The 26,908-nt window shown below is 38.3% G+C and overlaps 1 protein-coding gene across 1 annotated transcript in view; it reads right to left on the bottom strand.

The window, feature by feature from the left end:
- The window catches only part of sos2 (son of sevenless homolog 2 (Drosophila)), a 64,906-nt gene extending 38,211 nt beyond the window's left edge, over positions 1-26,695 (bottom strand). The window contains exon 1 of the mRNA XM_041812260.1: positions 25,818-26,695. Coding sequence (XP_041668194.1) covers positions 25,818-25,901 — 84 coding nt within the window. The 5' untranslated portion in view covers positions 25,902-26,695. The remainder of the gene's footprint in view (positions 1-25,817) is intronic.
- Between the last annotated feature and the right edge of the window lie 213 nt (positions 26,696-26,908).

Raw genomic sequence — 26,908 nt, 5'->3', positions numbered from 1 at the left:
TTAAAACAAGCAGAGATGGAAAATCTGAAGCCACAGTTATGCCTCTTTTTACGTCTCCCTACGTCATTTCTGTTTTGATGCACACTCACAAGACCAAACGGTTAAAAATAAGCCGAATATATAAACCCCGGGTGGAAAAAATACATATCAAAGCAGAAGTAGGTTGTGAGATAGATCCTCTTGACCACAAATAGGCACTTGACCAAATTCCACAGGACACCAGGAGCTGTGAGTCACCACGCTGAAACTACGGGGGTTTCCCTCGGCTCCATTCACAGAATAGTTTGAGAGGCCCCGTGTCCAACAAGTGTCGTCTATCTCCAACAATGTCAGGATGGGAGGCTGAGTAACAAAAATACACAAATCTGAATAATTTTGAATAAAAACGTGACTTTAACACACACAGCTGTCAAAGTGAGCAGCTGGATGCTTTTTCACTCAACACAAGCTGAAATTATGGTGTAAAAATCTGCTTTTTGAGCTGAAACTACTGGGGATTAACAGGAAATTGATTTAACAGTGTCTTAATAATCAGCTGCTTTTTAAAGTACATGAAAATGAAGCATCCATGGAGGCAAAAGGTGAATAAATGCCAGAATAAGTGTACTAAAATATACTACAGAAGGATAAGTAAAACAAACATAAACTTTACAGATTTGAGGCCTTTGATATATAACTTCACGATAAGGAAAAGAGACCACTACTTCTGTTTGATACTGATACCCTTATTGTCAATACTTTTTTGTTGTCATCAAAGGTGGAGCAAGAAAGGATGGAGTCACAGAAAGAGAGTAGAGGGGAAACTCAGAGAGAGAGACAGTAAGACAGAAGAGGGAGAGGCACAAAGACAAGAAAGGAGATGTAGAAACACAGAAGAGGGGATGAAGAAGAGATTCAAAGAGAAGATGATGATGCAGAAGAGAGAAAAGGCAGATAAGAAGAGGATGGAGAAACAGATACAGAAGAAAGAAAAGACTGATGCAGAAGAGAGAAACACGGGAGATGATTGACCAGAGAAGGGGAGATGCAGAGAGAGAAAGAAGAATGATGCAGGAAGGGGAAGAGCGAGATACCAAAAAAAGAAGACAGAGATGCAGAAAACCCAAAAACAGGGACAGAAAGATGGAGAAAGGAGAGGGAGATGTAAAGGGAAGAGGATGATGCAGAAAGAGTAAAAATTGAGATGAGGAAAGAAGAGGGACATGAAGAAGAAGGGAGGGCAGAAAGAAAATGGAGATGCAGAGATGAGGATGATGCAGAAAGAGGAAAAAAAGGATGCAGAAAAAGAGAAAAAAAGGTGCTGAAAGAGCGATGATGGAGTTACAGAAAAAAGGAGGAGATGCATAAAGAGAGACAATGGAGATGCAGAACGTGAGAAAACAAGCAGAGCAACAATGACTCAGGCCTTGTCCACATGAAGACGAAAAATATATATTTCCGTTTCGTTTTGAAAAAGTTTTCCGGAAATACGGAATACCACAGGAAAAATACAGGTAAGCACTGAAAACGACTGAAAACGGTGTAGTATATATGCCAAGCCTGTAAGTGGCGCTGTAACGCTGTCACAGAAATGCACCAAAAAAGAGAATAAGATCACAGAAACTACCACAAACTTTCTCCTAGTTGCCCTTCTGGTTGTTTTCTGCCGTGGATTCAAGAACATCTGGTGTCTGCTGTTCTCGGTGGTAAAGGAGCATCAGATTTTGCTGTAAAAGCCATAACAAGCTCAGCAGCTTCTGCAGCACGAACACAACCCTGTAATCCGCCATTGTTGTTTGGTTTGACCTGCTCATGCGGCATAAGTGGGCTATGCTGTGTATGACTTAATCGTTTCAAGAAAGACGCAGTTGGCTGTCCACACGGAGACAAAACGCTAAACGTTTACAGATTTGTTCACTCTGGGATCCAGTTTCGAAAAGCTCCCGAAAACGCTGTGTCTGTGTGGATGAAACACAGGTATAACAAAAAACTTTTGCATATATGCCTGAATTCATCTCTGTGTGGACGACTCTAAGATTATGGCTGTCCTGATCATACATCCATCTTGAAGTTACCTTGGCTTTGGCTTAGATGTCAGATATAAAGGTGAAAATATGTAGTGAACTGGTAGTAATGCCCGTGTATGACAGAACACTAAACATTTTAAAGATTTAGTTTTGGGCTTTTCTTGCCTTTATCTGATAGAGGAGGACAGTGGATAGAGCTGGAAATGGGAGAGATAGTGGGGAGAGACATGTGGCACAGTGCCACAGGCTGGATTGGAACCCGGGTCACCCACGTACATGGGTAGCGCCTTAGACCGTTAGGCCATCCGTGCGCCCCTAAACATTTTAAAATAAGCATCAGCAGCTATGGGGAAAACGGAAGAGGACTGATACTGGTAATTACAGCAGAGCTGCTCTTAGATTTAGGCTGCTTAAGAGGCTGATGTTGCTGGATGAAGTGGTTGTACACAGGCACATAAATATGACAAATCAGTTTAAATATTCCACATATATTCCTGTGGGTTAAATGATTTTAAATTCAGAATTTTGCATTTTTGGTATGTCATTTTTTTACATTTTTTTCTGAACTTGGCAAAAGTAAAATACAAACTTGCTTTCAAAGTAAAAACTGTTTAAAAAAAAAACCTCCTCTTTAAAGATCTACAATCAGTGTAAGTGACAGATTCAAACATCTTTTCATGGAGCTGCTTGGAGTGAAGCTGTCAGATGACTGAGAGCAGAGCGGTGCCATGTGCAGGTATGACTGCAGCTCAGAGTATTTACAGTATCACAGAAACCTGATCCTAATGGCTGATGAATGTTACATGGTCGAATATAGTTGGCGGCAAACATTGAAGTACGCACAAGCAAAGTGAAAGAAATGCAGTGGAAAAAATAGCAGAGGGGAAACTCCTGAAGCACTGAACACATCAGAAAGAGACAGCACCGGGTTTCTGCAGAAACAACCAGCAACCACAAAGTTCCAAAAGAGCTGTGTTAGTGGAGGGACTATTGATTACAGCAAAGTCAAGTTCTTATCTGAGCCAATAAATCAATTAGATTAACAGAAAATGAAGACGTTATCAATACATTCATTGGTAAATATTGGTCATTTTTATACCTATCCATGCATAACTGGATGATAACAATTATTAGCAGCCTTCTTGGTTGATTCATCAAAAATCCTCTTGGGAATGGTGATAAAGTTGTAAGATCTCTAAATTCTTACTCTCTCTCTGGATGCTGGCACTGAAATTACAGTGAAGTTAATCTCTATCACATGTAAGCTTTCATGTACATCGTCCCGTGCATGTTAAGGTGTTCAGTTTCATGGGTCAGCTCCATTAAGAGACAAAGGCCAGTGTACAGGAAATCCCAGTGCTGCCTCACTCTCCCTTTACTCCTCCACCTCCTCCATCGTACTCCTGCCTTGTTCTCTACCCACACCGAGTGAATCCCCCGAGGAGAGCAGATCATAGCAGCAGACTGAGAGGTATCGATATGGAGGCTGCAGACACAGGTTTGTACTGAACACAAAGACCCTCAAACCCCTTTCACACAAAAACTTAAGATTATTTCCAGACTACTTCAGGACATACAGGCCCTGAAATTTTACAGATATACCTTCAACACACTGTCAGACCATCAGCTTTAAATTAAGGGGATTAAGGGAGAATGCAGGGGGAGGACTGTTCAGTAATAGTGACTGTAAGGATGTTTCCACATTACAAACACAACAGAGACCACCAGGGCGAGCAGTCATGAGTATAAAGAGCATATAAAAGCACTCAAACTGAACGTTACTTGTACAAACAACATTTTTGTCTTTATGATTAAGATTATAATGCCTGGTAGGGATGTCTCAGTCATGTCTGTTGTTGCTGGTACCAATACAGATCATCTATAAGTGCAAATGACCCAAAAATATACATATCAGCTGGTTTATCAGCTGGTCAGTCTAGCTCTGCAGTGTACTGGGACGTCCTACAGGTGGCAGCGTAGCCTGATAAAGGAAAACAAAAGTAATCCTTATTCAGTCACCCACATGCTTTTACTTCACAAAAACATCCCAAGAAGCAATGCAACCCAAACATTTGCTTGTGGTGCAGTCTCCCTTGTACTTCGTGACTGGACTCTGTGGCCTGAAGTTAGCTTTTATATTTGCAGTGTTGAGGGTAAAAGCACCAGAGTTTATACGTCTGAACTCCTGCTAAAAAGCCAGTTTTTACACTAGAAATAAACTGGTTTACAGCCTGGTTCAAAAAACAAACGTGTCTCATTAGCTAATGTCTTCATGTCCTCTCACTGTATGTGGGGTGAATTTTTTTTGTGCCACAGTGGTTTAGATTATATTTAGGAAAAACCTCACTGTGCACTGATTGGAGCGTCTCATTTGATTGACATATAGCTCGACAGGCAGAAGCTACGTTCCTGTCGACCAGATTGCTAGCTAGCTGACAGGAAGTCGAGCTTAGTCGAACTTTTGAAAAATTAAAGTGACATGTTTAAAGCATGACTGTGCACCACACAATATGTCCTTTCCATAACATGAAGGTAGCTTTAACCCCGCTGAGATTCATCTGACTTCCTCAAAATGTTGTTATACTAAGGCATCATTATATGACATTACACTTAGGCCTCCACACACTGGACATAAAAGTCTGGCTTTGGTATTATGTTCATGCTGAATGCTCACGTAGTGATCCAGCATATTTTTTTTGGTTTTGCTTTTAGCCCAAATACTCAGACATTACTGTAAACTGAACGCTGAACTAACCCTCCCTCTACATGCTGAAATAACGAGGGCTGACAGAAAATAATGGAGCAGACTGTGGCTTACAAAGTGAAAGTGAAGGCAGAAAATTTGATCCTTTGACTGGAAAAACACACACAGCATATTTCGAATCTCTGAACCACAGAGAGAACCACTTCACTACTCCAAAAATATGTTACAGACTGAAGTTTCCATCACCAAACTAGTCTGAACAAGTAGTTAAAAAATGCACATTAAATATGGAGATGTAGGTCGGTTTATTATTTTAACGTCCTGGGGAAATGCACGTCTCTATTTTTACTTTTAAAATTTAAAAATATGAGTATTTACATGAAAATACAGATGTCTCAGGTGTGACTGTGCAGGTGCTGCTGGTGGTAAAAGAGCAGAAAAGTTGGAGTTATAATCAGAAGCAGGGCGGTGTTAATACAGGGTTAACATTTCTAATTCGATTGATTATTCTCCGGGCTGTGTACGCCGTGCTGCATCAGGCTCAGGTTGCAGGTAATGTGGCTTGTGTGTGCGTGTGTGGCGGAGAGGTGGGGGGGGGGGGGGGGGGCTTGTTATTATACCCGAGCATGTGTCACTGTTTGTGATTCATGCCATGACATCATCTGCCATTACAACCAGACTGTCTGGGGAACCACGGGGCAGAGATCAGCTCTGAGACAAAAGGCACACATAAAACATGCATGGAGCAGACAGAGGAATAATACACAGAGACATAAACAGACAAGGGCTTTGGACTTAAACACAAGCAGAAAATCAGATGTAGAGAACATATGTTTCACTATAATTCAATACTTTATGTTTGAAATATCAGATTAATATCGTGGCTTGAATGGCACAGTGCACAAAGCTTATGTCCACTGCAGGTTGCTGGTGTTTAAACACACCTGTGCATACCTGGCCAGTCTCTCAGGTGTGCTTACGATCTTGCAAACAACCCGTCTTCTTCTTTGACACACATCTTACAATCCTCACAATAACATCTCAGAGACAGCGACTGGGTGGCTGTGCCGTCAACAGCATGTGGCCTCGCTGTGACCTCACTCTGACCTGACCCACTGACCCTCCGCCCCGACTAAGCGCCTGCATCTACCCACCCTCTATCTGAGGAGGCATTGATGCCTACAAACTTCACCTTCAGCGGATGGGCGGGCAACGTGTGAATTAATCAGACACTGCAGCAGGAAGTGAAACCTGTGACTGCAAACTTCATAGTCAATCAATAAACAACATTTATCAGGAGCAGGGCAACACGCTGCAACTTAGGTCCCTTACTCTGTTATATTTCTCGTTGTCACATCAGAACAGGCCTAAAGTATGACTGACTTTTTGTTACATTGTATACATTTGGTTCGGTCTGTTTGGGTTTCACACTGTCATTATTGCAACCGGACTATCAGACTTTACATGACGAACCTACGTGATATCATCATAAACTACGTGGTTTGCGTGTCTCTGTAGTTTACACTGATTTCTCATTTGGCCGGCGGGCCTCTGACGTGAACACGTTGAATAACGCGAGTCTTGAATGTTGTAAACAATGAATGAAATCATCATTCCTACCATCATATTATTGTTGATTTTCTACTACCAAGAGCTGTAAATAAGGCTGGTCCGAGTTCGTCTTATGAGTTTTATCAGTAGACAACAACTTTTTTTATCATAGACAGGAAAGGAGAAGAAAGTATGCAATCCTGCGAGCCAGTGCAACACCGACTTGGAAGAGAAGGTATGTGTTGTAAAACTCTTGAAAAGATGAGCTGTCAGTAGTGAGGTATAACTTTATCTACAACTTTATGAAATTTTCCGTGCTTGGACAATCTCCATTCAACATAATAACGGACACTTCTACTCCTCGAATAACGTAAAGGAGCCACTGGTAGCCCACCCTGTCCAGGCTGCTGGTTAATTTCAGTCCGTGAGATTGTTGTGGGCCCTTCCGCGGCTCATTTTGTTATGGTGATGGATTTCCTTTGCCGGTAGTCATGTCGTAACTTCCTGTCATTGATACGAAGGTCCGAACTGTTCAAAATATTGCTTTCACACTGGGCACGAACCAGACCGTGGTTCCATTTGGTCCGGACCGATACCACCTCTTTTGGTCGGACCAAGGTCCGGCTGTTTGGTCCGGACCATGGTCCAGGGGAGGTTTCACACCTAACATTTTGGTTCGGACCAAAAAGAAAAGTCCGAAAGTCCGGACCAAACAACGTAGGTGTGAAAGCCCCCTAAAATACAACAGGACTTTCAGGTGGTGATATTTAGAGGTAGTAAAAAACATAAATGCTGCACATACAATGAAGAAAAGACAGAATATGTTTTGATAAAAAGTGACATCTCAGATTATGCAGTGAAACTGCACGTTGTTAATAAAAACATTATAAAAAATAATATCACCCAAATTAAGAAGTAATATTGTCAGGGTTCTTACCCACTTTTAAAAATTTAATTTAAGACTTTTAAAGACCTTTTTGAGACCTCAGCTGAGAAAAATGAATACCACTTTTTGGAGGAAATTTTCATAAATGCCCAAATTGTATGATTTCTGGCACATTCAATGTTGCTCAGACTGCACAAGCAGCATATCCAAAACTCCTGTAACCCATTTCAAGACAGACCTCGGCCACAGATAGCAAAAGCAAGTCTTGTGACTGAGTCCCAAAGCGAAGACTGTAGCTTTCAGAACTTTTCACATGAATATAATCACACAAATTTAATGGAAGCAGATTAAATATTGCCTTATAAGTAAGGATATACCAATGATTTTGTCCACGAACAGCAAATAAAGGCCAACCAACTCAATCATACAGGATACAAAGATGAGTTATGGACTCCATGAGTTATGGAGACCTCAGAGCCCTAAAGATATAAGGCACAGGTGTCAAACTCAAGGCCTGGGGGCCAAATCCGGCTGTGGTACAGTTGTATCCGGCCCGATCTTTCTATCATAATTGGCCCACCAGTATAAGACATGCAGGTTTCCTCCAGTATAACCATGTAAACTTAACCTTGATGATTTAAAATACTCTTGTTAAATTACAAAAATCTGAAAAGGTCAAGAGCAAAAGATGTTAGATAAAAAGTCAGGAAGGTGGGAAAAGAAACTAATGCTGTCATTTCATATTTTCAATTCTGCATCTCACAATTCTGCCTTAAACTTCTGATTTTGACTTTTTTCATGTTTTGACCTTCAAGATTCACAATTCAAAATTCTCAGTCATATATTTACCTTTTAAACTTGTGATTTTGACTTTCTATCTTATGTATTTGCCTTTTAAAAGCATTGTTTTGCCTTTAAATTTTATGTTTTGACCTTTTAAACTAAAAAGTTTGACTTTTTATCTCAGACTTTGAGCCTTTAAACTCATCATTTTTACTTTTTTCATCTCAGAATGATTTAATAGTATTCTTCTTTATATTTTTTCATATTTTACTAATGATGAAATAAGGTTGACCGTTTATGTTTAAATGTTGATCTTGTTAGGCTCTTAGGTAAAGCCTAAATTCAGAATCTGTGATTGATTTTCACAATCCTGGCCTAAATAGTCCGGCCCTCAGGGCTTCGCATTGGAGCAAATCTGGCCACAGACTCAATATGAGTTTGACACCCCTGACATAAGGCACTGGGAAGATGCATGCATATGCAAAACATCACTGTAATCAACCAGAGGCATGAAAGTGGCAGCAACAAGCTCAAGTGTCTAAATATGAAGCTGGAGTCAGAGACTCATCAATAAAACCCAGGTATTTATAAGAAGACAGAATCAATCACATCACCCTGAGATGTGCTAATGGTACGCAGGCTAAGTGACTTTTTCTTTGAGTTTGAAAACATCATAAATGTGGTTTAGTTAGAATTCAAAACCAATTTTAACTCACACAGAGTTTCCAGTACAGTCTCAAAAGCTTCCTGTAAGCCAGGGGTGTCTAAACTTTTTCCACTGAGGGCCGCATACAAAAACATAAGTATGGTGGGGCCACTTTCATATTCTTCACCATAAGGATAGACAAGCTTAATGACTGGGTATGCTTAAATAGCTAGTTAATGGCTGAAAAGGCAAATAGCCATTCATTTTAAGGATTTCAGGGAGGCCAGTCAGATTTCAGGGGGCCCTGGTCAGCACTGGCTACTACTGGTTCTGCCCCTAAAACACCATTGGTACTGCTATTAGCCTTTCTAATCCCTCAGGGCGCTGCAAATCAAATTATTGCTATTATTTTGGTTGCCAGTATGTTTTCCAAATAAAGTACTGTCTTCATTTAATCACAAAAAATCTAATTTATAAATTCTTCTCGTCAAAATGTTTGTTTACAGAATTAACATGTAAACACTGCCTTGTGCTGAAAACCAAGAAGTACAATGCAGCCAGGCACAAGCTTCGTGTTCAAATGTGGGCCATATTTCAATTAATGCTTAGAATTTGCAGCGGGCCAGTCAAAAATGAACTGCGGGCCACATTTGGACCCCAGGCCATAGTTTGGACACTCATGCTGTAAGCAACAAGAGAGTCTGATGCTGTTTAGGAGTGGAGTAATTAACAAAAGTGCAGTGAAGAAGCACACCTTGACAGCTGCAGGGGGTAGAGCAGATGCCCATGGGCAGAGGCTACAGCCGTTTAACACACTGGTGACAGGATCGATTCCCCATCTCAGCACGTGTTTGATGCATGTCTTTTCTCTCCCATATTACCCGTCTTTCTTCAGCGGTCCTAAAGGCAAAATTGGCCCAAAAATATCTTTAAAGAAAAAGAAAGTAGTGGTTCTCACTGTCACGGTCAGGAATATGGCGTATTAATCTGACACAGTTGTGAACCTTTCACTGCCAGTTCAGCAGGGTGTCTTTCAGGTCACCAGGTAAGACACCTCCTTGAGGTGAAAGTGTTTTTATTCCACCTGATGGCATTTCAAGCATGACAAACACGAGATGCATGAAGGAATAAAAACAAAACTCACTATCTAATAAAGATAAAGGACATTGATAGATAGACCAATTTGCAGAACCAGGGACTTTCTAAACTTAATCTTTTGGCATAGTCAGAAATACTCGGCATACTCCAGATTTCCAGGCTCTTTGGGCAGTATCTGTTACACTATCTGGGTTGTTTCATATTTATGTAACCTGCTCAGCAGGACCTCCTCCAGCAGTTATAAGGCTCTGCTCCACCAGGTGGCTTCCTCATCAGGTGCAGCAAAAGGCTTGCACTGAACAAAGCGAGAAGACTTCCAACCTGACACCATGGGCTTGTAATGAGAGGAGCTCTCTCCATCTAAATCAGTAAACCGAGATGTGCAATTAAGTGACTAGTTTGAGCTAATTTAGTCTCACTTTCTCTGCTTGATATCGATTTTTGATGCCTTGCATGTTTTATCTTCATGTTTAGATGTGCTGCCTTGGCTAAAGTTTTAAGGGAAAAGGGATCCTTTGTTTAATTATGGCTAAATAATAATAAAGAAATTATGCTGTTATGAACCTTATGGGCTTTGTAAAGGTAAAGATAAAATAGATCACTATAACCAGAGGAGTGGGCAGATAAAGCAGACCCACATGTAAAGATACACACATAACAAATCCTGTTTGTAACCTGACCAAACTCATCTTTAATGCTGTCCTCATGGAGAGAATCAACACTACACAGGACTGAAACTGAACCCGTCAAAGCTCGGGCCTTCCTCTTGATGCCAGTGAAACAGCAGACCTGGGGAATGCACAGTTATTATCAACACCAGCGTGTCAGACGCTAAATGACGCTCTCGCATAACACCAGATATGAGTCGCAGCGTTCAGGAATAGACAGAACATGAAGACGCAGCGAGGAGACAAATGTCACCGAGAGCATCAACCACACAGACGGATGGCTGTTAACTACAAGTGACTGTGAAGTTTATGATTAAACTTTGGCATAAAAATGTTGACTTTCAATGATGACCTAGATTTGAAGAGCGTATACTACTCTGTAAGAGAGATAAAACATTATTTTTATGATGATTTCATGTAGACAAAGACAGAAAGCGCCTTTACATCAGAACAATTTAATACTTATCACAAGCCTTTAAAAAAAATCGTTAAAATTACTTTGAACAATCGATGTCTGGCACCTTCTAATGTCAAAAGTCATGTAAACCACAGATATGGACATTTTCCACCTCACAGGTTGTATCAGCAAGTATGTCATGGTTGCAATGAGGCAGATACCACTCTTGCGTTTATATCAATACTACTTCCATCGAGGTATCAGGTATTAGCAAGTCAGCAGTCGACTTACAAACTTCACTACCATAATTTATTATCTCTACAAACAACTTCCAGGTTTCTAGTAAATTGTTGTGCCGTAATAGCAAATGAGAGCAAATCTAAGCCAAGTTTAAGCCAAGCCAAGTTAAGTATGTTTTACATAATTAAAAATTCTGTCCTTTTAACACAATTTTAGGTTTGAGGATGAAAAAAGAAACAAACTTTTTTTTCTTAAAACACACTTGAAGCCTGAAAACACACTTTAAGCCCAAAAGTTTTAATTTTTTTGGAACTGAAATGTTTACTTCACTTTCTACTGAAATCCAAAAAATCAAAATTTCCATAAAATATAACATATATTTTTTGTATCTCATTTGATACATTAGTTGTTTTTGGTAAGTGAAATCCACTTGAGGGCATTTTATCATTTTTCAGATTGCATTCAGAAGTTTCTTTAGTAATTTATAAACATATTTTTATATAGAGGTATCATAAAAATATGTATCAAATATGATACAACAGGCTTTAAGGGGTTAAAGTTTAAAGAATGAGAATGAGTAAAGAAAAGTCTGTTGATTCAGACTAAAACTCCGCTAATTTATTAGTCTATAAATAGCCAGATTTTACAGTTGATATATGCTGATATGCATGGCCAAAATATCAGATGTAAATATCAGCAAAAATTTTGGTATCTGCTGATACCAATATTTGGCTTTTTTTGCTAATATCTGCTGATACCAATAACCGATAATATCGTACATCCCAAGTAAAAATTACTAATAACAGGTGCAGAAAGTTTGAGATTTGCTACAGCACATTAAGCTCATATGGCTAAAATATATGCTACAAAATATTACTTTTAGCATGTTTTTGTGGAATCCAGTTGCTACCAAATGTTGTAGCATTGTGAATTTATACAACCATGTGTTCTACTACAACTATACATAAACTAAAGATATAGAAATTAAATTTAAAGAGGCAGTTTTGATTGGATTTGAAGATGGTGTGCCTTGAGTTTTTGGCTTGGCGTTTGGTGTGCCTCGAGCAAAAAATGTTTGAAAACCACTGGCATAGACTGATAATCAGTTGTGGGCTGGAGTGATCACAACACCAGAATTTTTGATTATGATACGATTCAAGTAAAACCCACACAATTCTGATATCTATTCTAGTCTTCATCTGTAATTTCTTATCTTCTTATTCATTTTCTCTTTTGATGGCTACTACTGCAAGCACACTCTCTCTATCTCTCCCTCTATTCATGGTAGCATTGGGTTAAGAAGTGCCAGCATAATTGTGTTTTTCTTCAAAACTTTATGTGAAAACTACAAACATCAGCGGTGCAGTGTTTGAAGGGAGTGTTATGCTATTAAAAGATAGCAGGATATCTTCAAATAATCTTTTTTCCACAGTTTTAAAATAATGAAAGTGTTAGAGATATATCAGCGGAAACTCAGAACAGGAAGAAAAGGGTGAAAAATGTCATTTGTATATTTAGTATACCATAGCTGGCTGATACTGTGGATGTGTCAATTACATCATGCAGGCAAAAACGATCAAAATAGTGTTGGACTTTGCTCTATCAGCCATCTTGTAAACATTGCAACCAAGGCATCCTTCTGACACCATGTCCTGCATTCGACAGGTATAATTTCCTGCTGTGAGGGGCAGACTGTTCTGAAATATCTGAGAAAGTTTTTAGGAGAGTATCCCAGCTTTAAAGGTGAATTTACAGTGAAAATAAATTGCCTGGGACCCCTAGAACCCCTTCAAGGCCAAACTGGGGGCAAACTTTGAGAAGCATTCCCAGGACCCACAGTGATGTCCTTAAATATATATATATATTATACTGATCCTCTCAGTCTGACAGTCACATTTCTGATCCCTGATGTCAGCTGAGCTGTCACTGGATCCATCTGTCTCATTTATGAGGCGCCTCTTCAGGTGACGATCCAGCCGTTTAAGGTGATACTCATTAAACTTCCTCTCTGGTAGATCAGAGTTTCTCCTCGGCTCATAATTGACATGCTCTGTTTACTCCTGCCTCCAAACACCGGTTTGAAGTCATTCATCCATCGACTCCTTCAGAGGAGAAAAACCCCCTCCGATGGACAGCTGTGAAAAACAGCGAGTCACAGTCTGTCAAAACCATAACAAACCTCTTTTACGTCAATCTCTGACAGGCTTTCCCTGCGGCGGTTGTGTAACAAGTCAAGACAAAGAAATGGCAGCACCACAGCCCACCACCTGCTCCTTCAGTTTCACCTGATTCATCGCCCCATCTCCGCTGCTCTACAGCTAACTGACAGAAAGAAAAGGCTTGTGTTATTTATAAACATGTTGTTGCTACATCGCCACATTGTCTCTCCACGCAATCTCTGTGACTAAGATGGATGCAATAAAGTCTGTGTCATAACAATACCAGATAGACAGATAAAATGATTTCCAAGAGGACAAAATGCTTTCTTATGAATAAAATGTGAAAGATAAAGGGCAAAACTTAAAGTTCACAACATTTTAGTCTATTTTAATCATGTTTTGGTTTTAAATTTTATAAAAAAAAAAAAAGGAAACACTGACCGTGTTTGATGGGGAGGTCCACAGATAGAAATTAGGTCAAATGAAGCAACACATTGTTTTGTATTTTTCATACTGGCTGTCTGTGAAGCTGGGGCGTTATTCTCTACTTGTGAAGTCAGAACTATCAAATACAGATTAAGTTGCCAAATAAGCTGATATTTCTGTGAAACAGAACAATCATTAGTCACAATTCTCTGATTTCTGCCTCTTCACTGGTTAATTTGTTGTGTTTTTGTTCCATTACCAGCTAAACAGGGCTTGTTTGGCGTGGCATTTCCTCGCATTTCCAGGGTAAAACATGGCATTTTGATCAGGAAGAAGGATGGAGATCATCCTTTTGATTTTTATTGATAATGAGAGCCCTTATCCTCCCAATACATCCAAGTCCAGATTGATACCACTATTGATACTTTCCTTAGTTTGGTGTAAAGACAAAACCAGAATATATTTTTAACAGAAGTGGTTTAAGTTGGGATAGAACTTTGGTTAAAAAGGTTGTGATTCTATTTGTTGTGTTTGTTTTATTCTGATGGGAAAAAATCCTCATCTTTCCATTTGTAATTACTCAAGTTTGTCAACAAAAACAGAAGTTTCGTGTTCTTGAAGTGAAATTTGATCACATGACATTTTATTCACATTTGCCTGATAGGAGATGTATTGGTCTGATACAATTCTGCGGAGTAGCGGTGACAGGAGTGCCTGAATCCTGTTGTGGAAATGTGACCGTTTCAAACAGACTTCAGGGCAAAAGTGTAGTTATCTACGGTTATCATTAACCCTTGCGTACCCATCATCCTCTACACTTCACTTGCTGGCTTGGTCTGACAGCGCAAAAAAAATGGCAAGGTTTTACAGTCTATGGTGGCAAGGAAAAACCAAGTAAGATTGTGGAGGCTCCATCAACGTTTAAATCTGACACTGGGATGCATTTTTTGTTTCCCGGTGTCAAGAAATTGATATAGAAACCACATCGTGAACTTGTTACTGAAATATTCTCACGCTGAGATTTTGATATCTTTACCTCCCCAGTAAGCTGCTCACCAAAAACTGAATTTTCTTCTTTCAGGAGTGATGTTTGAACACATTATGACATTTTATTTACATTTGCCTAAAAGTCATTTTTACTGAGCTGACCTTGAATGCCTCATATGCAACTGTCTCTCCACTCAGTTTCTGCTAATTAACTTTTTTGTGCCATTTTACCACAGATTTCAACACTGGATTATATTCTGCTTGCTGCAAAGTTTGGGAGCACTTTTTCAACACTGTTCTGTGCAGATGAGGAAGAAAACTGTCATGTAGCAGCTGAAGCCAGTGTTACGAGTGCATGCTACTCCGAGAAGAGCCAGTCTTTTCTTCTTTAAGTGCTTTGAGGGTGTCGATAACAGTACAGATCTGCAAAAACATTACTGATTCAAAGGTTTAAAGAAGTACATAACCAGGTTTTTACATATCCATGTTTTTTTCTCCCTCCTTATTTAGGAGACGATCTTTTGACTTGACAAAATTGTGTAGAATAGATTGTTTAACTGATCATCCTCCTAATAATATTTGTTTAAAGAAATCGTCTTTCTAGCAAAAAGATGCATAAGCATCTTAGTTGTGCAGCCCTGTTCTTTTGTTGTTTAATAGCAGCTGCAAAAAAACATTTTTCAGGTGCACCACGGCCACCATTGGGACTTTTCCATTACATGGCACGGCTCGGCTTGACTTGGTTTGACTCGGTACAGCAGCCCAGAGCAGCAGGGGTTTTGCTTTTCCATCACAACCGAGCTATCCATTAGAGTTGATGACTTGACGTTAAATAGCTGCGCTTCAGTGAGCATTGTTTTGTTTCACATTTCAGGTCATCCTGGATGGCCTTCTCGCTACAGACAGCGATGAGGGCCTGAGTGTCTTCGTTTGTCCAACTGGCTATTGCTTCGACTGTAATAACTTCTTCTCCGTCTCCTGCTGCCATTTGGAATCCAGCAATGTTTTGGTGCCACGGGGCATCTCTGAATGATTACGAACTGCTTTGACGTCAGGAGGCGGAGTTGGCTTGCTATTGCCCTGCTCATTTGAGGGCGGCGCGGCACAGCTCGGCCAAACTGGTGATGGAAATGCAAATCAGCACAGCCTGGTTTGGCGCAACGCAGCCAAAAGCTGTAGTGGAAAAGCCCCACATAAAGCAGCAGTAACGCATTACAACCAGGCGCTGTTAAAAGTAATGGAAGGTTTTGAGACATGATAAAGTTGCACCACATAGAGTAATACAACACAATTTTTAATCTGATTTGATGAAGTGTCATGGACAATGCCAAATGCAGCATGTCGGTATAAATATATATATTTTTGTGCGTGAAAATTTATGATTTAAAAGGGGCTCCAGAACTTTTAAAAAACGTAGTTATATGTAACAAATGTTTTCCTTCACAGCTGAAAAGCAATCTTTGACTGAACGCAAAAACACAAACTTTGTAAGCCACTTTGGCTCTGGGAAATACTGACGTGAAGTTAAATATTTTCTGACTTTGTTCATCTGCACAGATGTGCAGCATTTCTTCAGAGGTGTATTATGGTATAGACATATGTGGCTAAAGGTTCAGCCAGTAGTTCTCCCAGTGTAAAAACACATCAGACAGTTGCGACAGACAACGCAGCTATGCTGAAGAAATGACAAACATCTGACAAACACAGGAGTAAAACAGTTCAATTTCTCATGAGCATAAATCCAAAACCACCACAAAAGGGAAGTTAATGTAAGCTGTGAGTCAATAACTGATCTAACAGCTTAATTCTAAAGAAGACCAAGGATTGCTGCTTCAGTCTGAGAAAAAAAAATTAAATTCTTTAGAAAGTGAAAAACCACTGAACTAAGGCAGTCATTTTGGAGTGAAGACGTGTAACTTGGTTCGCAATTCTTTCCTCTGTTTTAGTCACTCGAATATTTCTGTATGTTAAAACGGCCTTACACTACCAAGTTGGATCACTTTCTGTTAAGTTTATGCTTTATCTGTTTTAGGGCTGTGCAATTAATCGAAATGTAGATTCAATTGCAATATGACCTAGTGCAATGTTCAAATTGCAGAGGGTGCAATATTTCTTTGACCTGAAATGTGTTTTGAAATACCAGTTTCATACATTTTTTGAGGCAGAGGTGTTTTACTCTTCACATCATGCAAACATTCAAGTGCAAATATTTTCTAGAATAATTGACAAAAGTTCCTACTTTCCTTGTTTTTGTCTATTTTTGTCTTCTTCAAAATAAGAAATCCATAAAATCATCACTGCTTTCATTACAATTCATATCAAATTTGCAATATAGGACAAGATAATTGGAATAAGACATTTTTGTTGGATTGATTTGAATTTTGGGGGGATTTTTGATCAGAAATTTTTAGATATTTTTGCAGAAATTTAAGACATTTATTTTGACATTTTTGGGAATTTGATTTTAATGGGGGGGGGGGGGGGGTTGAAATTTAAAGTATCTTCTTGAAAATTTGATAATTTATTTGTAAATTTTGGGGAATTTGATTTGAATTTCTTTGGAAATTTGTTTAGAAAATTTGAGGTATTTTCATGGAAATTTTTAACATTTATTTGTAAATTTGGGGGAATTTGATTCAAATGTCTGGTGGAATTACCTTAAAAACTTTTAGGTAATTTCATGAAAATTTGAGAAATTTATGTGTAAACTTTTAAGAAGTTCATTTGATTTTTTTGGGGGGGGGGGTTGCTTTGATTTTTATTTTTCTAACCTTTTTAAGAAAATTTGAGGAATTTATTTGTATTTTTTGGGGAACTTGATTTGATGTTTAGGGTGGTGGGGCAGGTTTTTAGTTTTTAGTTATTTTCTTATAATTTTTGAACATTTATTTTTATATTTTTTTGAGACTGGATATAAATTTCTGGGGAAATAGCTTTGTGTGTTATAATATAGAATGGTTTATAAGATGAGGAACCTGAAGAATAATCATATGTTAAATTGCAATCACAATGTTGGGTGAAAAAATTGTATTTAGATTATTTTCCCAAATCATTCAGACTTAATCTATGTGTATCCTAGAACGACTGCCTGGTGGTTGTACACCTCTATGAGGTGACAGTACAGTTGTGGATCAAAAAAACAGGCTGTGATGTTTCTGTGGCAGAGATTTGTAAAACTGTACAGGCATGGATTAACCATGAGGCCCAGTAACCTTATACCTCAGAATTCACATCACTTCATCCTTGAGTCAGATATTTGTGCAAAAATCTTGAGCTAAAACACCAACAAGAAAGGGCTGCACATGAGCTCTTGAGACCTTGATGCTTGGTGTTAAAATCTAATCATTTCATCCCTGAAAAATAAAGGACTTTTGTACGAAGTCTGAAAAATCCCAGAGTCCCTGTGACATCACATTCACAAGCAAGGGATGAACATAAGGACAATTTACCTTCATCTTTGACCTCCAACATCTAATCAGTTCATCCTCGAGTAAGAGTAAACATTTGTGCTGAGTTTGAGGAAAAAAAAGGCATGGAATCTGATGTAGAAGCTGCACTGTTAATACCTTTTCGTATAAAAAGTTTGCTGCCACTTAAATGTCACTATAAAGTACTGAGAAACACGCCGCCATTACTCAAGTGTGTGGAGCTGCCACTGTCGAATACTGCATGAGACCTAACGTCATTCAAAATTAGCCTCATTCACCGTGTATTACAAGCAGGAACGTCACTGCTCTGGATGTGCTTGGAGCAGAAAAACAACGACCACACCAACAGGGTTTTGCACCATGTTTGGTTTTTAATGATACCGGTACTAAATCAATATTTTTAAAATGGTACCATGCCAAAACGATGCCTCAATCCAGACTTTCAGGAGGAAAAAAGATACTGGTCAGCAATAAAAAATACTTCTGGAATTGCAAAGGCAACTTTAAACTACAAGCTTAGCAATGTATTAAACCAATACGCCGAGCAGTGAACAGCCATCGCTAATCGATGCTCAAACAATAATCCATACAGATCATCAAAAAGACTGTTTTTTTTTTTTTTTTTAGAAACAGAATCCCAATGATCAGCACCATCATACTATTTTGCACTATAAACAGTGGTGTAGTGCACTCAGTTGGATTTAGTTAAATCATGAAAGACAGCGCACAAATAAAAGCCGCTTCGGTACCATAGGCCGAAACAGGCTGATGCAGAGAAATATCTTTAACAGATGCCAGTTGGACATTGGATAAAAAAACAAACAGTTCTGACCTTTTCAGATAAAGACAGCCAAAACTTATTCCTGGTTCTGTGTCGGAGACAACCCATAAAGCAGGGGTGTCCAAACTTTTTCCACTGGGGGTCACATGCATAAATACATTTGGATTGAGGGGCCACTTTCATAGACCTCACCTTGAGCAAATTAAAGTTAGTTTAAATCAATCTAATGTAGGTTAAAATAGGCTTATGGATTGAGTATACTTGAATGGAAAGTTAAAGGTAAACAGCAAATCATTTTAAGGGTTGTGGGTGGGCCAATCAGATGTCAGGAGACCCTGTTGGGCCCTGGCTCCACCCCTTGAACACTATTGTTACTGCCATTTGCTGCTGTAATCCATCAGTGAAATATATCACCATTATTTTGGTTTCCAGTGTTTATAATTTACATTTTTGTCTCAATTTAGTCTCCAAAACACAGATAAATTCTTCTAGTTAAAATGTTTGTTTACAGAATTGGCAAGGTAGCGCCTTTTGCTGAAACTACAAAGTACAACACAGTCAAGCACAAGATTCATAATTCAATATGGGCCATGTTTCATTTTATTTCTATGTGGGCCAATTCAAATTGGATCGCGGGCTGCATTTGGCCCCCGGGCCATAGTTAGGACACCCCTGCCATAAAGTAAATAAATAAAAAAGCCACACAGGTGGAGAAGACATGCTTCTCTGCAGCAGTGGAATGTGTAAAGATATTCATGCTCTGCTGAAATGAGTGTAGGTTTACATAAATGACATTTATTCCTGATGGTGTCCATTCAGTTGGAGTGGCAGGGGGTCATCGTAGGGTGGTACAGAAAAAAAAGGCCAAAATCAGTGTTCTGATCACGATCGGTATTTATTTATCTATTTATTCATTTATTTGTATTTCATTCAATAAAACAAAACATTTCAAATTCAACGTAAAATCTTCCGCTTTGAATGAAAAGGAGCAGAATGAAGAATAGTCTGATAATATCTGCCCCGTTTTTAAAAAATATTAATCAACAAATCATACACACGCATAATAAAAAAATCTAAAACAGAACAAAAAAAGCCAAAACAGCTGCTCAAATCGGTATCGGACATTTTGGCACCAATGCCACATTGGTACTAGATTTCGGTACTCATCCCTACTTTTTAACTGCTTTTCTCCTTCATTAAGTCAGAACTGTGCATCTACAGTAGACTGAGAGTAGGGCTGATCAATTTGGGAAAATAATCTAATTGCAATTTCTTTTCACCCAATATTGCTATTGCGATTATTTCTCAAGTTCCTCATTCATGCATTTTACAACAAAAACAAACAAAAACTCATCCTATACTATAACAAACACAATATTAGATTAAAGTGGGGCAAAACAATTTTTTTTAAATATCTAATTCTGATGATTTTTTAAATCATTTTGCAAATTTGATATGAACTGTTGTATTAAAGGGAATGATCATTTTTATATACTTCTCATATTTAAAAAGAAAAATTAACAAAATATGATTTTTTGTACACTATTCTAAATATACGGCACGAGAATGATTGCATGATATATAATGCATAACATCTCTGCGGCAAGAAAAGTTCTTCACTGGTATTTTGACACAAATTTCAGGTTAAAGTAATATTGCACCTTCTGGGATTTGAAAATTGCAGCAGACCATATTGCGATTTAATCTAATTTGCGCTTAATTGCCCAGCCCTAATTGAGAGTATATCATTAAGTAAATAAGTCTTTTTCCGTATTGGTCAACCCGAAAACACTTCTCAATTAAAGACAACAAGTGAAGGTAAAGCCTAATGTGATAATGACAAACAACAGCAAAATAGAACTGGCTAAGAGTGCATTTAATTTAGTTGCTAACATCGTTATGCATAACCTTTTTTGCCAAGCGATCTGAGAGGGTACAACCAGCAATGATAAGTTTAGAATTTGCTGATATTAAATAGTCTTTCATAAAGTAATCCATTTCAGAAAGAAGCCTTTTGTGTGCATTTGTAGCAAGAAGGGCAAGAAATCTGTGAAAAATCTGAAAGTAGAAAGTCTTTCATTAAACCTTGACATTTTCACATTGTGGCTGCCATGTTGTAATCTAGGAATTTTTCTCGTCCAAGGTTATCAACAGTGTCCAAAACTTCTTCCCAGCCAGGCTCATAAAAAAACAATAATAATGGCAGACCTCTTCCTGTTCTCTCACTGTACAGTCATATTGCTCAGCATCCCTGTGTTCTATTGCATTATGAGCTTGTATACTGATGCTAACAGCAGAGCATTAGTATCTTATTCCAATGAAAGTCGACACAAAGATGTGTTTTCTCTACTCAGCACAATAGCACAGCTCCACAACCGGCTGTGTCCCTCTTTAAATCTGTTATTAACTCCTCTGAGCATCTTCCACCATCTAGTTGATCCTTTGAGCGAGACCTATGGGAACAGCTGGTGAAAAAAGTGCAACCATAAAAAGCAGCAATAGCTCTGTCATGGGTTTACACATTTGAGAAAAGAGAAAATAAACCTGGTGATGACAGGGAGAAACCAAGATGATGCAAGAAAAGGGTAAGAGAGGGACAGTCAAAAAGGAACTGTTCCTGCTGACCAAGGACATTAAAATTAAAATATTTCCTGTCCTTGAACTTTCAATCAGCTTTACAGGAATGAAGCTGGATTTCTTCAAAAAAGGGAGGGAAACCTGACATGAGCGCATCATAAAACTACTGCAGAAGGAGACAGTTTTGCATCCAACTAAATGAAGAAACAAAAAAAGACATGGTGAAGTAAAATAATGATAGTCTTCTCATTTAGTGGTACAGAACTTTCCAGTATTCCCAACTGGGAAGCATCCCCAAACACCCTGCATGTTATTAGTTAAACATCTCAAATCTGAAACTGAAGTCAACAGATTAAAAAAACTGTAGAAATTAGGTAACTTTTCAAAAGCAAGATGGAAAAGCCATTATAGGGAACTTACAACGCTCTGCAGAAAACTGTTGTCACATTCGAAAATTGGATATGATACTAGTAAAAATCAAATGATCTGTTTTGATACTAAAGAAACAGCCATGTTTATAATCAAAACGATATTGCTTTTGTGTAACTCATGGTGTACTTCCACAGAGCGGTCAGGTACGGTTTGGTACAGTAACCCTGATCTTGCTTGCTTCCACAACTGATGGGGACTCTTTATAGAGATCAGTTGTTTGGCTAATAAGAGCCGGTCTACAGAGCCCCTAAAAGGCTGTTCATTTGGTCCCAGTTTGTTCTTTTTGTATCAATTTTAATAGCAATGAAAGCGGCTCAATAGAAAACTGTATCTCAATGGGAACTAGCTCAGCTCATTCCCCATTGATTAATGATCACAGGTCTTAACTAGTTGTCTTGTTTTGTCAGCTCAATCTAGCCAGTGCCATACAAAGTTGATGTGCTGGACAGTATATCAAGGTTTACTTTAAAAATATCTCTATGGTAAATAAAGGAGAAAAGCTCAGAACACAACATGCCATATTTGTGTCTGCCCATTAAAAATAGCCATGCAAAATGCTTGATTTTTGCTAATATCCAATATTTACAAATGTATTTTAGCTGAACTTTTTACCTTGATTACGATTGATGTACCACTATCTGTAGTCTTTAGTCTCAGAACACACAATTTAAAGTTTTTCAATTAATATGTTGAACAAACTGACAAATCTCAACTGTTCAAACACCCTTTAAAGTGTAAGGAATGATGATGAATCAAGAAAAAGACTTCAGCTGTTGTAGTCAAGCCTAAAACTCCACTAACTTACTTGTTCCGATATTTACAGCAGATAAAGGAGACTTTTGAAGTCAAAGTATCATCTGAAAATACGTGCATTCATTTCCATATCTGCCAATACAATAATTGACTTTTTAAGCTATTATCTGCCAATACTGATATCATGCCAATAACATGAATCCCTAATAATTGCTGTTGTTGCAGATTCTTTTATCCAATCATGACAGCAGTGTCTCTCATTTAGTACTCTTAACAAAGGGGTAACAAAAATGACCCCTTTGACAGTATAAATAAACACATGCCCTGCTGAATTGAACTGAATAAGGCTGCAAATTTTCATGGATTCATTCTTCCACCATGGACCTGTCTTAAGAAACATGCAAATCTTTTTAAAAGCATGTGTGCTTTCCATAATACTAATCATTAAAATAACAAAGCTGGAATTTTCTTTTTCAAACATGCAACATCAAAAATACACCTTACTGTCTTGACAACCTTAAACACTTGAGTCAAAACACTAAAGATTGGGTAACTTCTTCAAAACAAGGGTGGGAAAAAGTCATTATAGGGAACTTGAGTGAGATACTTATTTAATAAACACTGCTGACATGAGAACAGCCATGCAGGATGAGAATAGCAGTTTCATCACAAACTTTACATTGGATTCATTTAACAGGGAGGATTAGTGATAGCTTTGTATGAAAACGAGCCTGTATGTACCAAGAATATGATGTAGGTTTTAATGTCCCAATATCTAAACAGCCAACTATTGAATCTGATTGTTTGTAATGTTCTCAAAAACTGTTTAGAGTTGTATGTTACTTATTGTAGACTTTTTAATCTACAATGAAGCTGGTTAGCTACAGACAATGAATTATGAAGGAGTAGGATTAAATAAGTGTAACTACACTTATTTCCACTCCTTTATACATAAGTCAGGGGTGTCAAACTTAAGGCCCAGGGGCCAAATCCGGCCCATGGTACAATTATACCCGACCCGCAAAATCACATCACAGTTTTACTATAACTGGCCCACCAGTATGAGGGCTGCAGATTTCCTCTGGTATAAAAATGTAAACTAAACCTTGATGACTAAAAATATCCTTAAGTCATCAAATTGAGAGTCAAGAGTAAAAACAATTAGATAAAACTAATTTGTGTTTTCATATCCAATTTATAATTGTGCATCTCACAACTACAACCTAGACTTCACATTGTTATTTCATATTTTTACCCTTTCTATGAATAAGTATGGCCCTTTAAACACACCATTTTTAATTTCATCTCAAATTTAAAATTTAAATTTCACATTTCAGTTATTGATTTTACGTCATACTTTGGCCTTTAAAACTCATGATTTTGAATTTTATCTCATATTTTCAGCTTTAAAACACGTTTTTGAATTGTACCTCATATTTTGGCCTTTTAAATTCACAACTTTAAATTTCATATTCTCATATTTCACCTTTTCAATTAACAGCTGTGAATTTTGTCTCATATTTTGATCTTCTACATTCATGATTTTGACTTTCAGTCTCATATTTCTGCCTTACATATTATTTTTTCTATTCTATTTTTCTTTTGATTTTGTGTTCTGACCTTTTGAACTAATATATTTGCCTTTTTACTTCAGATTCTGAGCCTTTAAACTTATCATTTTGACCTTTCTATGTTGATGTTTATGGTGTTTATCATAAGAGCTAAGTTGTTTGTACTTCCCATAATTCATCACTAGTGAGAATGAGGTTGACAGTTTTTGGTTAAATGTTGACCCTGTTCAGCCCTCAGGTTAGTCCTGAATCCAGATTCTGGCCCCCATTGAGATTGAGTTTGGCACCCCTGACATAAGTGAACTAAATCATGGTGTTTGACCTTGCTGTATTGCTCCTGTTTTTTTCTAAGACTATTATTATGTGTATGAATATTCTGCTCTCTCTTACATACATATTTGAAATTTTAAAACTTTAAATCAATTTATATTATTAGTACAACAACACCTTGATACCACGGTTACCATGGGGACCAACATAAGGGTCACAGACACCCAATTTTGTACACTTTATCAATAATAGCAACCTGCAGGGAAACTTCTGCAAAGTAGATTAATTGCACAATATTAGAGAGTGATATCTGTATCTGGGGATATTAGCTTTATAATTGGACTATCTATAATGGCACACATGAACATTTTTGCCTAATTTTACAACAGGCATTTTGGCTATAAAAATCTCCCTATATCAGCTGTAAATACTTGCGTTGTGAGCAAATATGTTGTGGAGTGTTAGGCTGGACCAACAGGTCCACATGTGCTGAAGTCTTTCTTTATTAATCATCATTCCTTAAACTTTAATGTGTTTTTAAGGACAGAAATGTGTTAATCCACAAATTCTGTATTTTCAAGGACATAAGTTTAGGTCCTTGCTACTTTTAAATATCGATATTGATATCAGCTAAAATGAATTTGAAAATGTCAGCTTATTGCATATCCCTACTTTTTGTTCAAAATTAGAAAGTGTGTAGGAGTTTGGCCACCATATTTGATGATAATGAATGAACAGGTTCCCCTGTGCAGGATTTCTAGGGATTCTGCTTTTAAGGTTGTAGTATTAAATAGATTTCAATTAAGGATGCCACCAATGTTATGGCTGTAACAACCTGTCAACCTTTGTCAGCTGTACATATTGGCCATACAAACAAATAAGTCAGTGGAATTTCAGCCTGGCCAACAGACTCAGATCTTTCTTTACTCATCATAATTCCTTACACTTCAAGTGGGTTTTAAGGACTGAAATTAGTTGATTTGTACATCCTAAAACTTTAAATTGTGTGTTTTAAGGACGAAAGTTTGAAGTCCGAACTACATTTAAGTATTGACTCGAATTAACTGTAAACATCAAGACATGTAATGTTGGCAAAAATTCCTACTTTTTGTTCAGCTTTAGTGTGAATTTTGACTGCAAATATTTGATTATCATAAATATAAATACCCCCAGTACTGGGTTTCTATGGCTTCTGTTTTTGTGGTTGTGGTATCAAACAGGTCTAAAATTTCTTTATTTTACTAGAATAAAGTTTATAATTCTGGTATCGTGGCATTAATTTGTTATGTCTTGACAAACTGACAGATCTAGACATATCCTGTATCGCCATTCCGATGAAAACAAATCGAGATCTGATTTTTAGTCCATGTCTGCCAGGCCAAATGTCCACAATGGGAATCACTATTGTCAAGGCGGTTTTGGGACCGTTTCTGGGTAACTAATGACGGTCTTACCTTTCGTAAAGCTTGTACGAAGAGGCCTCTCCATTTGTGACTGTTCTCGTCACTTGAAAAGTCGTATATCTGCTGGGGCTGCATTGCTGTAGCGGCTCCTGGCGTTGCCGTGATCCGGGCTGAACTGTCAGCATCGGCCCCGGATAGATAGTCCTTGTGGGTGGGTCAGTCCAGTCCAGGCAGGCACGGTGGAAAAAGTCAACCCGTCTTGCTTGCAAATATTAAAAGTGTCACTAAATCACACTATGAATACTGTATCAAGTCGAGTCAAGCAGCGAAATATTAGCTACAAAAGAAAACAAGCACATGTAGCTCTAAAGTTCGTTAGCTTGGAGGCTAATGAGGCTAGCCTGCTGCTGCTGTAAACACGGGACAGCGGCTAACCGAAAAGCTAACAGCTAATAACAATGTTGCTAAGTCTTCTGCGTGCTACTTGGCGTTTGCTCAAAAGCTCATTACAGGCACATAAAGTTCAATATTAAGTCATAACATGCTAGCTTAGCTAGTTGCCAGCTAACTACAGCTACAAGTTATGTTTGGTTATATGCTGCCTAAACACCTGTAACGCTACCAGGCTAGCGTTAGCCTACTAGCTAACTGGTGCTACAAGCTGCTGCTGGCCTTGATGCGCTCCGAGTTTTATGTTGTGGCACACGACCCGTTCTGCTCCAAACAAGGCACACTTTCTCCAGAGCTCTTCAATTCGCAGTTAATCATCTTCTCCGGAGAAATAAGGCGCTAAATCCAGCGTGAGTCCTCAAAACAGCGGCCAGTCCGAGGCATATCTGCGGGCAGAGCAGCCGAAGTGTTTTTGGTTTGGTGGTTTGTGAAGTCGAAGATGTTCGTACCAACTCCGCTGCCTGTCTGTCTGCTGCTGCTGCTAGAGAGGTGGGCTGTTCAGGACGAGTCGGTACAATGAGTCGACTCTTTAAGGTGAGACATGAGAAACGACTCCTTACTCAGATCTGATTTAATTCTTTATTTTCTAAAATTATGGTAATGTAATGCATGGTATAGACAAGGCTGCGCATAAGAGTGGCTCTTACCCAAATAAGAACCACTCACCAAAGAAACAGCCACTTTTTATTTAT

This window comes from Cheilinus undulatus, linkage group 18 (assembly GCF_018320785.1).
Source record: "Cheilinus undulatus linkage group 18, ASM1832078v1, whole genome shotgun sequence".
Classification (NCBI taxonomy): Eukaryota; Metazoa; Chordata; class Actinopteri; order Labriformes; family Labridae; genus Cheilinus; species Cheilinus undulatus.
This window is presented reverse-complemented; position numbering and strand designations above follow the sequence as displayed.